This window comes from Anolis carolinensis, chromosome 2, assembly GCF_035594765.1.
Source record: "Anolis carolinensis isolate JA03-04 chromosome 2, rAnoCar3.1.pri, whole genome shotgun sequence".
Lineage (NCBI taxonomy): Eukaryota > Metazoa > Chordata > Lepidosauria > Squamata > Dactyloidae > Anolis > Anolis carolinensis.
The window spans coordinates 174,028,683-174,044,044 of NC_085842.1; the positions used below are offsets into that span (position 1 = coordinate 174,028,683).

The 15,362-nt window shown below is 42.8% G+C and overlaps 1 protein-coding gene across 7 annotated transcripts in view; it reads right to left on the reverse strand.

Annotated features, from left to right (window-relative positions):
• The window catches only part of tns2 (tensin 2), a 209,745-nt gene that overhangs the window by 13,116 nt on the left and 181,267 nt on the right, over nt 1–15,362 (reverse strand). For all 7 annotated transcript variants that reach the window (XM_062971126.1, XM_062971124.1, XM_062971123.1 and 4 more), the window contains 5 exons: nt 10,957–12,231; nt 8,275–8,416; nt 5,379–6,283; nt 2,290–2,379; nt 122–253 (listed from right to left, as the gene is read on the reverse strand). In XM_062971126.1, the coding sequence (XP_062827196.1) occupies nt 122–253; nt 2,290–2,379; nt 5,379–6,283; nt 8,275–8,416; nt 10,957–12,231 (2,544 nt within the window). The remainder of the gene's footprint in view (nt 1–121; nt 254–2,289; nt 2,380–5,378; nt 6,284–8,274; nt 8,417–10,956; nt 12,232–15,362) is intronic.

Below are 15,362 nucleotides of genomic sequence, written 5' to 3' on the forward strand. Positions count from 1 at the left end.
CTCACTGCTACTACCGGCCATCTCAAAGCATATTAGCAGTTACAAGAGCAAGGAAAGGGCACATGGCTCATTTTCCGACAGAAACTACTACTCCAGCTATTAAGCTGCTGGCTGTTCTCACCTTTGGTGGAGTGGTTTATGCTGTTGGGTGGAGGTGTTGCCACTTTGAGAGCCAAGCCATAAGCTCCCTGGAAGGAGTTGCTGTCCCGAATAAGGAAAGTGCCTGGCTCTTTGTTCTTTAGGAGGGCAATAGCTGTCCAGAGAGAGAAGAAGCAAAAGAAAGTGAGTATCTATTCATGTAAGGGAAAAATATCCAGCTCTGCCAGAGGAGTCTTGGTTATTATACTAAACTATTCTGTAAGGTTAAGATCTAACACCAATGAGATCTTCTGAAATTTCCGAAAACAAAAAGGACATCCTCTAAATATACTTTCAAGGTGTCTGCCACACATAGAAAAAGCTTTCTCTCCTTTCCTCAACAGGAAGGAATTGTGGCCAATTTCTATAGATTTAGGTTAATGTTTTTTTTAATGCTGAATAAACTGATAGGCAGGTGGAACAGCACATCAGAGCCAGCTCTAACATTTAGTACAGTGCTATCATAGCATTCTGGAGCCCCTGATGGCGCAATGGGTTAAACCCTTGTGCCTGCAGGACTGCAAGGTCAGCAGTTTGAATCTGGGGAGTGGGGCGAGCTTCTGTCTGTCAGCTTTGGCTCACTATGTGGGGACATGAGAGAAGCCTCCCACAGGATGGTAAAATATCAAACATCTGGGTGCCCGCTGGGCAACGTCCTTGCAGATGGCCAATTCTCTTACACCAGAAGCAACTTGCAGTTTCTGAAGTTGCCCCTGATGCGAAAAAATAGCATTCTTATTTGTTGTCAAAGTGGTGGAGAAGAGCGTGTGAACTTTTCTGCCTTGGGCAACATGCATACCATCTGCTCCATTTCTGAAAGCCTTGTGACACATGAAGTTGCCATGCAAAAAATCATTTATTGTCATAATGCATTTTTTTTCATGTCAGGAGTGACTTGAGAAATTGCAGGTCGCTTCTGGTGTGAGAGAATTGGCCATCTGCAAGGACGTTGCCCAGGGAACACCCAGATATTTTGATGTTTTTATCATCCTTGTGGGAGGCTTCTCTCATGTCCCCGCATGGAGTTAGAGCTGATAGAGGGAGCTCATCCATGCTCTCCCTGGGTTGGATTCAAACTGGCAACATTCATTGCAGCAACCCAACCTTAAAGTCATCAGTCCTGCCAGCATTAGGGTTTAATCCACTGCACCACCAAGGGCTCAATCATAATGGATAGAATGGAGTGAAGAAAACTGAGAGTATCTAAAAGTGGCTTTGCATAACCAGTGTGTGTTGACGCATGTATGCATGCAACTATCTATTTATGTCTGTGTGACATGGAGTTAATGTAATGGGTTCTTGGTGAAAAAGGGATACATGGTTTGAGCCATGTGTGTAGAGGCTGTAGTAATCTGACCTACACAATGCATGCTAAACTATGTATGTGACAAAGGGAGAGAGTTAAACAAACAGAACATCAATTACATCTATACAACAACGTTTGGGATATTCCAGAGTGATTTATATTCAATAGTACAGTGGTTCTCAACCTGTGGGTCCCCAGGTGTTTTGGCCTACAACTCCCAGAAATTCCAGCCAGTTTACCAGCTGTTAGGATTTCTGGGAGTTGAAAGCCAAAACATCTGGGGACCCACAGGATGAGAACCTGCGATAGCACAACTATCCTTATCACCATTTCTGCAAGGCAGGTCACCTCTATTGCAGCTCTATCTATCACTCTGCTGAGTTTCTTCAAATACTTTGTGAGCGAATATGGATGGCTGAGGAAGTGGCAGATGCCACACTGTCCCATTAATACTTATATTTCTATCTGGTGAGTCCTGGATCCCATTACCCTATGAAATATCCACCCACCATGAGGAAAACTAACACAGAAAGAAGACTAAGAGTAGAAGAAATAAGATCCACGTTCTTAGTAGAAGTAGTAGAGACAATCTATGTAGCTCCAATGAAAATCTAAAGTGAACAATGAACAATATACAACTTGGCCACTAGTTTATTCTGCTGTATTTTCTTGGTGTGGTGGTATTGGTTAAGGGAATGACATAAATTCTACATTCAAGGCCTTTGGAGACTGAATGTGTTAAGTCAGCACACCAAAACTTCAAACATCTGTCCCAAAATGTAAATCAAATACTACAGTTATTTAATTTCAACCAAAGCCGAAAAAACAGTTTGGGAATAGTCTACCTTGGTCCCGTGACAAATGAGGTTTGTACCAGAACTTTGATGTGTCTTGGACGAATTTGACGCTCACTTGGTTTTCTTGCTGTGATGGATCTGGAAGGAAGCAAAACAGAAGTTAAATTGTCCTTCTAGTAAGCAGGCAAACAAATGTGCCTGGAAGATCTAAAAGATGGCAATGGCAAGAAGAATGCATATAGATACTTTTTGCAGTTCTTTAAAGAGTTCAAAGTATTTCACTGACACTCTCCTTTGTAATCCTTACTGTAATCCTTTAAAGAGGCTGATATTATCTTGAAGAAATGCCATGGCTAGACAGAACACATGCTGAAAGTGCCACATTCACTCTTCAATTAAAAGTAATCCCAGGTTAGGGCCTCAAAAGAATTTCCTTTACTTGCCATAGATAATTCTATAGGTTAAAGGCCTAATTTAACAGACAGGGGCCTCATACGTCTTTATTTAAAATGCAGCATCTAAATAGACTCTTCAATATGATCCTTATGAAATGAAAGCTTTCCATTGGGTCTGTATATCATCCTGATCTTTTCTATATCTACAGGTTCCTTCAAAAGTTGCTATCTTTAGGGAAAATGGGAAATGGTAATTAATTGCACGTTTATTTACAAAATATTTACAAACACACACACCTAATGAGTTTTTAATTTTTCCTACATACGGAGACATTCGTGACATCCTGTATGACAGAAATACCAGGCGTGAAAAAATGTAGTCTTACTGTTATTCCTGTTTCTTCCATAAGAGCATACTGTCCTAGGTTGAATTGAACAGAGCAGGGGAGTCAAACTCATTTTCATGAATGGTCGTATCAGCCTTATGGTCACCTTCAAAGGGCTGTTGGATACAGAGGACCAGCTATACTGGTTGTTGTTTTACATAGTGGTCAGTGCTCTGGATCCTGAGATGTTATTGAACAAGAACTCCCATCACAACCAACCTACACTGTTTTGTGAACTCTAGTTGGTTGGTGTACATTAATGTGGATGTTTGTTTAATAATAATAATAATAATAATAATAATATAACAACAACAACAACAACTTTATTTTTGTACTCCGCCTCTATCTCCCCGAAGGGACTCGGGGCGGCTTACATGGGGTCAAGCCCAGATAATTATAATAAATAAAGTACAATACATAAAAAATACAGACACAAATATAAAATTTAAACATTTAGATTTTATGTTATTATATAATTTTGTTTGACTACGTGTAGTTTAATTTATTGATATTAGGTTTAATTTACCAATGTTAGGCTTTAATTTGATGTTAGGTTTTAATGTTATTTTCATATACGAGGTTTCTCTGGGATTTTATGTAAGTATTTGTTTGTTTTACAGAGGCATTGAAAGTTTGCCATTGTATGTTGGAATCCGCCCTGAGTCCCCTTGGGGAGATAGGGTGGAATACAAATAAAGTATTATTAATAATAATAATAATACTAATTATTATTATTATTATTATTATTATTATTATTATTATTATTATTATTATTATCCACCATGCGGACTAGGGATAATGGGAATTGCAACTCAACAGAACTTGTGGCTCTGGGGAAAGGTTAAAGGAAATTTTAAAGTCAGACATCGCATCCACAACCCTTGTATCTAAAATTCAACCCCCACTATCCTGACTAAACAGAACAAACTGCTGACTTCTAGATGTAACTATATCACAAATCCCATTAGCTCTAATCATGATGTCTAATGATGAGGAATATACAAGTTGTAGTCCAGCATCTGGAGGGTCACATAAAAGGAGACAGTGGGCTGGATTTGGCCCATGAGCCTTCAGTTTGGCACATGTGGAATGCAGTATGCCCTCATCTTTCATGAGGACAGGAAAAAACGTAAGTTTGGTATTTTAATAACCTGAAACAGACATTTTCTAGGAATTTTCTCAACTCTCCAGCATTATTCTATGGTCACTTTACAACAGAAGTTAACAACAGAATTGAACTGAAGGACCTAGCTAGACGGAACACTTTTTTAGGCATCACTAAGTCCTCCAGCACAATTCTATGGTCAACGTCTAGTAGATCAGTGGTTCTCAACCTGTGAGTCTCCAGGTGTTTTGGCCTACAACTCCCAGAAATCCCAACCAGTTTACCAGCTGTTAGGATTTCTGGAAGCTGAATGCCAAAACATCTGGGGACCCACAGGTTGAGAACCACTGTAGTAGATGCTGACTACACAATAGCACCGAAGGACTGGGAAATGCCTAGAGATAACACAATTCTAAACCAGTGCTACTCAGAGTGGTGGCCCAGTGCCAGCTCAAAATTCCAGGAATGAAAGACACATCTAAAGTCAATGGGCACAAATACTGTAGGGGTCTCTGGCACATTAGAAAAAAAATGCACTGCTGAAGAGCTTGTGTCATATTTGAAACAACACTGACTCTATGTTGCTGCCCTCAGAAGATAGATGACTATCCCATATATCATGTGAACCTGACTGCCCTTAGGAGAGAGATCCACAAGGACCTGTTAATGAGAAAGCCCAGTCTTAACTAAACTAGCCTCTCAGAATGGCATGAAACAGAGCTTCTGCTGGATATCTCAAACTGTGGGTAGGTTCATATGAGATCAGGATATCTATCCTAGCCCAAGCTGTCCAGAACTTTCTAGGCTAAGATTATTGCCTCAAATTAAGCTTAGAAACAAAATGGAAGCCTGTGCAGTTGGTGCAAGTTTTATATTCTGTGGTCATCAAAGCATTGACCAAACAACAGTCTAAGAGCCATGGTTTGCACTAGATGTGTTTTTTGAGGGAGAGTAGGCATAGGTCAGTGCTTAGAGACTTGGACTATGGCTCTGGAGACCATGGTTTAAATATCTGCTTATCCACAGAAACCCACTGACTTCAGACAACTCTCTCAGCCTCAGACAAAGACAAAGGCAACCCCTCCACCCTCTAAACACATCTTGCCTTTGGGTCACTGTAAGTCAGAAATAAATCAAAGGCCCACAATAGTGGGTTCTGAGAACTCTTCAAAGGCAGCGCTAGATATGATACTTTATAGTAGCTGAACCCTACTTCTATAAGGCTCAAAACACTTATTTTAGTTTTCTTACCTGAGCCAGGTGTGCTGCCATCAGGTACTCCAGGCGCGAAGGTGACATGATGAGCAGAGCCAGGGCTCCGGCCTGGCGGTGAACTCCTTTCCCAGTTTCTGGTTGCCAGGGTGTGATGTTTCTCTGGCAGTGGAGGTTGCGGTGGTTCGCAGAGTTGCTCCCGGATGGAGGGGCTGCTTTCTGCCCCTGTGTAGTAGGCTGTTGCAATGGGGAAGGCTGGGGTGGGTGAGCCCTGCATGTCAGCAAAACCATAACTAAGGGATGTTGACTGTACACTGACTGAGCAGGGCCCGAGAGAGGGGTTTCTGCTTGGGCAATGAAGGAAGTTGCTCATCTCAGGCTCTGTTCTCTCACCACGGGGGCGGCCATTATAGACCGCAGTGACCTGAGGTGAAGATGGAGTGCTGGGTACAGTCCTGCAGCCGGGAGAGGGCTGGCTATGGCAGGGAAGCCCTGAGCTGCTCTTCTGGGCCTGTCTCTCAACGACAGAGCTAAGTCGGTGTCCTAAATGATCTTCAGCAGGCAGCGCACTGGACAACGCTGAGTTGCAGGAGCTTGTTATCTCTAAACCATTCTGATGCAGTTGGCCCTCTGGGAAGATGCCATGTTTGGCGGTGGGTGAAGGAGCAACGTGCGGTGAGCTGGATGCACAAGTGGCACGGGAACATGGCTGAGGGGACTGAAGGCCCATCTTCGGGGGTGATGTGCCATTGGCTTGGGGCCTTAAGGTGGGGAGGTGTGTGAAAGCCTGCATTGGGGACACAGTCTGTGTGGGGCTACTTGACGAAGGAGCCACCTTCTCTGGCCCTCTTTTCCAGCTAGGCGTAGCCAGTTCTTCGGGGCTGGGCTGGTGCAAGTTTTCAGGAGAGCTGGCGGTCTTGCTGCTGTGCTTATGTGTTCCAGGGCTGAGGATAAATAAGTATATTATTAATAAGTCTTGGTAACAGTGCCTGGCATGCATTGCAATACATCTCAATATTGTTGTGGCAGCCAATTACTACCGGTAGTTCCAACTAAGTAAAGCTACTGAATCGATGGCAGCTTGGTAAGTCAACACTTCTGTGTAAGCATCATTGTTTCTATTCTAGTCAGACCTCAAAACTCACTTGGTTTTACTAACTCAATTTGCAAAATTCCTCAATTTTTGTGGATTTTCCCCAGCTTTTTGCCTGGAAGAAGCTCTTTAAAAGCTTATACTGAGAAATAAACAAAAACATTGAAATCTAATCAAATTCAATCACGGTAAAAAGCACAATGAGACAACTAAGGGTTGAAGTGATAGCATTATGTAACATAATTTTTGTTCCTGAGTTATAAATGTCATTTTCGAATTGGTTCCATCATAAAAACATGGAAAAGGTTTACTAAACTGCAAAAAGTTTGTTTTTGTTGGACATTCTGCAGCACATTTTGCTATAGTCTCAACAAATTGTTTAACAACTACTTTCAACATAAGCCCCACACAATTAAACAGGAATAACACTTTCAAACCAGGAACGGAAAAAAATTCAAAGTTTGTTACATAGTATAATATTTGTGGTGTTTACTCAAGATTGCTCTGTGCAGACTAGTTCTCTCGGAACAACCATTAGCTACTTATTCATGACCACTCGCAGCCTATGCTTACAGGCAAAAAGGAGAAGTTCTTAATCTATTTAGCACAAGACTCAAGTACAGAATTAAGGGGAAATTTACACCAAAAGCCATGATGACATAATCAAATGTAAGAGTGGGTTAAGCTGTTAATGCTGCAGTTGCAGCTTTACAAGATTGCCTTACTCTGTTTATTTGTATGGGAATGTCACTGATTCAGTTCTTCACTCAGAACTGTGGAAACGTCAGGCATAAACATGTACTGAAAGGATGCATGGATCACTTAGCCTATGGAGCCATTCAGTGTTGACCTGCTGGTTCTGAACACTTAGTCCACTGCTTCCTATGCAGTCCAACTGGGGATTTCTGTTGGAAATAGCAACTTTCTTTAACCCTCTACTAGCTATTTGTTATGTATATAACTCAAATTGCTTACTGTATTAAATATGTGTGTATTGGTGTGCAGTTTTTCTTAACTCGATGTTGTGGGAGGGGCTGCAGACCATATGACAAGATCTGGGTTTGATCAGGATTCAGACTCCATTGGCTGTCTGCAAGAACGTTGCCCAGGGGACGCCCGGATGTTTTGATGTTTTACCATCCTTGTGGGAGGCTTCTCTCATGTCCCCAGGATGGGATTCGAACCTGGCAGCTTTCAGGTCAGCAACCCAACCTTCAAGTCACGAGGCTTTTATCCCCTAGGCCACCGCAGGCTCCATATTTTAGAAACTGTTTGCTTAGAGACTTCAGTAGAAACAGAATGCTGTACAGAAGCCATTAGACTTTCAATGTAGAAACAAAGACTCTATTAGATTCTCAGACCAGAGAGATGCTTTGGACTTTATACTGTTGATTACAAGAAAGATGCCCTGTGTTATCTACACAAAGAAATTACTTCAAATCCTATCTGTAACTGGTTTGATATGCAAATTACCTGTATGCTGAATACATAAAGTTTGTGAGTAAACCAAATACGTTACTTTTAAAGAAGTCTGCTTATTTTTGTCTCTTGAGAGCATGATTTAAACCAAGATGTTTTAAGGGAGAGTAGATGCATTACGTGGGAATTCAATAGCAGCTGTATCTCAGGGAACATTGCTAATCTTTTAATCAAGGAATGTAAGGATTGTATGGAATCTCACTGTCCTACTACTAATCACAACAACATCCCTGAAAGATGACCCCACACTGTTTTGAATTTGGATCTATAGATAAAGCATCAACAAAGCAACTCATAGGGACTGTACTGTGGACAATTCAAAGTCTCCTTCCTCTCAGTAGCACATGCACACACAACACATACCTGTCATTGCTGAATACTGGGCTGCTGGTGTGCATAGGAGAGCGGGACACGTCAGGGCAAGGAGCACGTCCCTCCTGCCGATGTTGCTGCAGGGAGCTGGGAGCCTCCTGCCAAGACATGGCCTCCCTGCAGTCTTGCAGATCTGTGGAAGGGAAGAAAGAGAAAAGGGACAGGGTCACTCAGAGGACAGCCAGACTACACCGACAAATTCATGGCACTCTGATAGTGTTGTGTAGAGCATAGAGTAGGGCTGAGGAACACATGTGACTTGATTCCAATCTTTCTAGTCAGGCTACAATTCCTATCAACAGGAGCCAACATGACTAGTGTTAAGAGATGATGGGAGTAGTATTTGGAGAGTAATAGTATATAGCATTTGGAGAGCCAGACATATTTACTATCCCTGGATTAGAGCCACAGACGAAGAGAAGATAGAACCCAATTTCAATTTATCATTTAGATATGAAATTATTTTAGTGGCTGTGTGTCAGACCAGTCTTTCCCAATGTGGCGCCTTCCAAATATGCTGGACTGCAACACACGGCTTGTTATCTGATATAGGAGTTGGAGGTTTAGGAAGGCTGCAGGCTGGTAAGGGATGAAGTATTCACTTGCACTCTCAGTCTGCCATATTTTTTAGGCTTCTGCACTTCAAGTCTTGCACTTTTCCTAACAAAAATAACTTAGTTCCTGGGACCTTGTGAATGTGACACCCATGGTGACTGAAAATGGAACATTTGGGATTCTTAGATATCTAGACTGCATCCTTGCCTATATTTGCCCCCTCTTCCCAATCTCTCAGCAACGTAACACCCTCTACTTTATTCATAGTATTTTCCATTTCTATCTATGGTCATGAAGGCTGGACAGTGAAAAGGGAATCAACTCATATGAAACGTGGTGCTAATGGAGAGTTCTACAGATACTATGTACAGTAGAGTCTCACTTATCCAACATAAACGGGCCGGCAGAACGTTGGATAAGTGAATATATTGGATAATAAGGAGGGATTAAGGAAAAGCCTATTAAACTCAAATTAGGTTATGATTTTACAAATTAAGCACCAAAACATCATGTTATACAACAAATTTGACAGAAAAAGCAGTTCAATACGCAGTAATGCTATGTAGTAATTACTGTATTTACGAATTTAGCACCAAAATATCACGATGTATTGAAAACATTGACTACAAAAATGCGTTGGATAATCCAGAACGTTGGATAAGTGAGACTCCAAAAAGTGTACTACCAAAAAGGACAAATGCATGGGTACAAGACTGAATTTTCACTAGAAGCCAAAATTACTAAACTGACCACTTCATCACATTTACTAATTTCCACCGAGTCCTGCACTTAAAATCCGGTAACCCACTGTGTTCATCACATTAGGTTGGATTCAAATGCAGGATAGAGTGTTCTTTCCATATTTTAAGCATGGGAGCCAGCATTCTTTTCAAACGTTTCAGGAGGTGGTGGGGAATTGGATTTTTGGGGAATTATCTGAATGTCTGGCCAGTTCTGTAAAGTGATGGCCTTTGTTGCTCTCAGGGTTAAATTGAGATGTTTCGCCAATTTGTGGGAGAGGAAAGTGTGGGAGGAGCCAAGATACCCTTGTTAGGGAAAGTTTATTATGCCATGTTGTCTCCATTCTGTGCAGTCCTGAGAGTTATAATTTCCCAAGTTCCATACCCTTCTCTGGGTGCATTTACACTATGGGATGACTGCTCTTGGACCCCACTTTAAATACCATAGCTCCATACTATGCGTTCCTAGGGAGTTATAATTTCTCAAGGTCCATAACCTTCTCTGGGTGCATCTGCACTGGAAAATAACTGAGGTAGGGACCCATTTTAAATGCTATTATTATTATTATTATCATTATTATTATTATTATTATTATTATTATTATTATTATTATTATTATTATTATTATTATGCTATGTCTCCATGTTGTGCCGTCCTGGGAGTCATAGTTTTCCATACCCTTCTCTGGGTGCATGTACGCTGTGGAATGCATTTGGACCTGACTTTAAATGCCATGTTTCCATACTATGCAGCCCTGGGAATTATAGTCAACACCCAAGGTCAACACCCTTCTTTGTGGGGCAGGCTTGTGAGAGAGGGAGAATGCATTGCTGTTTTCCCTCCATCCCTCCTTCCTTGCTTCCTTTCCTGATGGAGCAGTGGAGAGAGAGGCTAGACTGAAAGCTCAGGGAATTTAAGATACGTAACAGATGACATTTCAAAGAGATAATGTTTTTTTTCAACAAAGAACATGGGTGGAGGGATGGTGGGCAGGGCCAGATCTCTACAGTATGATGGCAAATCAACTGAAAGAATACTGAGTACAACTGATAGATTTAACAGTGTGATGAAGGTAGGGAAATCATCAGTTTCATTTCAAAACTGAGCTCTATGATAAACCCATTCTTCCAAACACTTCCCTGCTTCAATGTGATGAAGTCTTGAGTTTGCCATTCTTTGGATGCACCATGACATGACATTACTTTGCAAAAGAAGCACAAGAAAAAGAGGACGATTGTATTATAGGTGGACTGCTGCAATCAAGAACCTTAAGTTTGTCAGAGAAAAATTATTGATGATTGAGGCTCGTGGAGGTATCTTGCCATAAGGCAACACTGTCCTGATAGCAAATAACAACTACAAAGCCTAATCACTCACCCCGTGGCCTTTCAGTGGCCAGTGGGAGTATATATCCATCGCTGCTCTCTGGCGGCTCATAGCCATGCTTCCTAGCTGGTGGATACAGAGGGCTGGTTGGCGAAGTAGAGCCTGAGTGGGGAGACCCTGAGTAGCCTGAGGTGTAAGGGGAAACACAGGTCTTGACTGGGGCTCTGCTATAGCCATATGATGCTATTGGAGGTGGGTAGACAGGGCTGTAACGAGGGTAGGCAAATGCATCAATTTCTTCTTCTGTGAATTTTGACCTCTGGTGGGTTGGGTAGCCATGGCTGAGATGTGCTGCCATCATCTTGGGCTCAAAGCTGAAAGCCTGATGTTGCCCATGGGGCATGTGGTGGTGGTGGTGCCCATAGGCAGCTGGCATCAGAAGAGGCACAGGCTGCCCACCCCGGTGGAGGGGATGATGAAGCAGGGGTGGCCTTGGGCTCTCCATGCCCCACAGGTCAGGTTCCCGGTCCAGACGGAGATTATAGAAGGAGGCCGTGGGCAGTCTTGCTTCTTCTCGGGCTGCCTCTTGGCAGTCTTGGCAGGGGCACAAGAAAGTGGGTGGGTCTTCCAGGATTAGCAGCGGCTCATCATGCTCCCGACGTCCGGGACTGTGAGGGGGCAGTGGTTCGTGACTGAAAGGATAGGAATGGGGTTGGATTCCCTCGGAAAGGGAGCGACATGCTCGTCGCTTTTCCTCGTAGCTCTCCGGTCGCGCATGGGAATGGCCACCATTATAGATGTGCTGCCTCCGCTCCAGAGTGCCATCTGGTCTGTAGTAGGCTACATGATGAGGCCTTTCAGGGCTGTGGGAGCGATAACCAAGGCGGCAGGAGCAATGGCGGGCCAGGCCCGGGCGTTGAGTTTGGTAGGAAAAGGGGATCGCAGGTTGACTTATGTCTGATAGTTCATCTTCCAAAATGGCGGTTTCTCTGTCTTTAGAGGCAGAAGGGGAAATGATATGAGAACCGTTTCCCTCACTTGGCTGCCGAGGCTGGACGCCAAATCCTCCCAAGAGCCTGTCCAGTTCTTCCTTCTCAGCAGCAGTGGGCTGTGGCCTGGATGGTGGTGTGTTGTCCTCTGTCTTCTCAGTCAGCATAGAGGAGTGTCCTGAATCACTGCTGATGGACAAGAGGCGCCCATCTTGCTGCGGAGGAGACTCTGGACTGCTGGGGCTGCCGTTGGTGGAAGAGTAGTTGCTGAGGTCTCCTTTCTTCTTGATTCTGGCATAAAGGCTTCCATCCAGAGGGCCTCGAGTGTGCAAGACATCTGCAAAGGAGAAGAGAGACACTGCTTTACAGAGGGACATGGGGATAGCACAGCAATGGGGCAACTCAACAGAAATCTTCATGTAGAGCTGAGAAAAAAAGAGAGCTTTCTTGGTGGCTGCCCAAACTCCCAACTTCTTAATAATCCACATTATCTGTTTTGGACTGGATTATATGAGTCTACCTTGCCAGTTCAAAGCATATAATATGGATTTTATATGACAGTGCAGAAGGGGCTAGGATGGCTCCCTCCCAGTTGACCTATTGCTAGCAAATGGAAACCTTCCTGTGCCAACAGGCTTTTTGGAAGATGCTGAACAGATTGCACTCTGGCACCATGAGATTCAGAGCCAACCTCAAGAAATGGGGATACAAAGTGGAGTTCATGACATGTGAGTGTGGAAAAGAGCAAACCGCAGACCACCTATTAAAATGCAGTCTGAGTCGGGCACATGCACAATGGAGGATCTTCTTGTAGCAACACCAGAGGCACTCCAAGTGGTCAGCTACTGATCAAAGGACATTTAGTATAATGCCAGGTCTTTAACTCTGTTTGTGTTTTTAAATACATTATAACTGTATCCTCAATTCTCTTCTGACATGATAAATAAAATAATCTTATCTACAGTTTTAATTGTACTTGAACAAAAACTTTTAACATGTTATTTTTCTTTTTGTAAACACATTTGGTTTAACTTTTGTTAAGTTGCCTTTAGTCCCAGTCTTGGAAAAGGAGTGGATATTAAGCATATACGTCATTTCACATATTAATTAAATTAGATTACTTATTTAATACCAAACCAAATAACCAATTAATTAATTAATTAATTAGATAATGATGGCTGGAATTCAGTTGGGGATTCTATCTCCGAAAGCAGACTTACATCTGTGGGAAATAGAACTGTTCAGTACCCCACTGTTTGTATTCAAAAAGGGGTAAAAATGGTAAAGGTTTCCCCTGATGTTACATCTTGTCATGTCCGACTTTGGGGGTTGGTTCTCATCTCCATTTCTAAGGCAAAGAGCTGGCGTTGTCCATAGACACCTCCAAGGTCATGTGGCTGGCATGACTGCATGGAGTGCCGTTACCTTCCTGCCAGAGCGATACCTATTGATCTATTCACATTTGCATGTTTTCAAACTGCTAGGTTGACAGAAGCTGGGGCTAACAACAAGCACTCATTCTACTCTCCGGATTCAAATCTGCGATGTTTTGGTCCGCAAGTTCAGCAGCTCAGTGCTTTAACACACTGTGCCACCGCCCCCCCCTCAAAAAGGGGTTGCTGTCATATTACTACATAGGAGATTCTGTAAAGTAGCCACTGTATATCAAGACCACAGAGCTTAGGGATACTCTTCCTAGTGTCCCATTACTCATACCTGCAATTCACTAAATGGGTTTCCTTAGTTTTTCTGCTAAAGAGTAAAGTATGTGTAAGGTTAGGCAACATAGCCTAGGATAGAGAATTTTGGAAGATGTTCCAATTTGTAGACTATAACTCCAAGAATCCCCATGCTGGCTGGGGAATTCTTGGAAATGAATTTTTAGAAGGGAAAGTTTTAAAACTCTGATCCTATATATGTGGCCTGGAACATCTTCAGCCTGTACACTCTCTGACGTGCACCTCTATGCCTGGAATATCTACACCAAAATGTCTCATACTCTCAGCTCTTGCTTTAATGGAGACATTGGCCAACTTCTACATACAGAAAAAGGTTGGTGGTGGTCAGCGGTATACCCTTTCACTGGAGAGAAGGACTCAACTGCCTGTGAGTCTCATGATGAAGGCATCATAAAAGCTTTGTTTGGACCAACCCTTAGCTTCTAGTTATTGTTATTGTCTCCCTTCAAGTCATTTCCACGGTGTGAGGATCCTAAGGTGAGATTTATTCAGAAGGGGTTTGCCATTGTTCACCTAGTGGGTTTCCAGGACTTGCCCAAGCCCATCCAGTGGGTTTCCAAGGCAGAATGGAATTTGAACCTTGGTTCCCAGAGTGCTCAAACCACTACACCATCCTGGCTCACCAGCCTTCACTCATAGAATGCTTTAATGCAGTGGGCCCCAGATGTTTTGGGCTTCAACAGCTGGTTATCTGGCTGGAATTTCTGGGAGTTGTAGACCCAAACACCTGGGGACCCACAGATTGAGAACCATGGCTTTAATAAATGTGCTGACATTGAGGCTCTGTCCAGCAGAGGGAGATGGTTGCCTGACTTTTGGCCAGAGGTCCATTTCCTCCCATTTATATTTGCGTACATGGCTAGGCTAGGAAGCCATTAGTCATCCATCCATTAATCGTCATGATGCTCCTGGCTCAGCATTTATGACTTTCTGTCCCTATAAAAATGACATCCCAAAACACAAGTCTCCTTTCCCCAAACATCAAGGCTTGCAAGGAAGGTAGGAGGGTTTTTACTCCATCCTGTTGGCCTTTCTCTTCGGCCTCTGATGCAGGCATGCTACAACTATTAAATCGCCATTTGATGACTCCCTTTGGTATTTATTTATTTTAGTTCTTAACGAGTTTACTCTAAGAAGACATTAGGAGGAAACAGTAATCAGGGTAGACTGAGCAAAAGCCAGCTGTTAGAATTGCAATGCCCGGGAGCAGAAAATAGGCCTGTGGTCCAGATGTTCATGCAGGGGAGAGAAATCCCATCTTTTATCTGCTCTCTCACTGTGTGTGTGTGTGTGTGTGTGTATCATATGTGCCTCCAGGAGCTTTCAAAACTAAACAAAAACCTAAGGAAGGGAGAAGGGACTTCAGTCTGGGGTAGGGGAGATTGGCCAGATTCAGATCTGCAAACTCAACTGTAGCACAGACTTGACCTGTAATCTCTCTCAAGCCCTGTCTTCAAAACAAAACAAAATAAAATAACTTTACTTATAAGCAGAATGTGTTTATACAGTTTGTGCTTAAAAGCTACAACATATTCTGGGCCAAAATAACCATCAACTTTCAAGTGGCATCACCAGGGCAGCATGGGATTATATTCGTGTATGTGTCAGACCGCACTGGTTGCCATCATCAGTAGGTGTGGCATCAAAATGATCATCTCTAAAATATTTGCACAATGTTCTAACAGAAATTATTTTTTAATAAATATATCCCTGTAGTTAGATATAACCA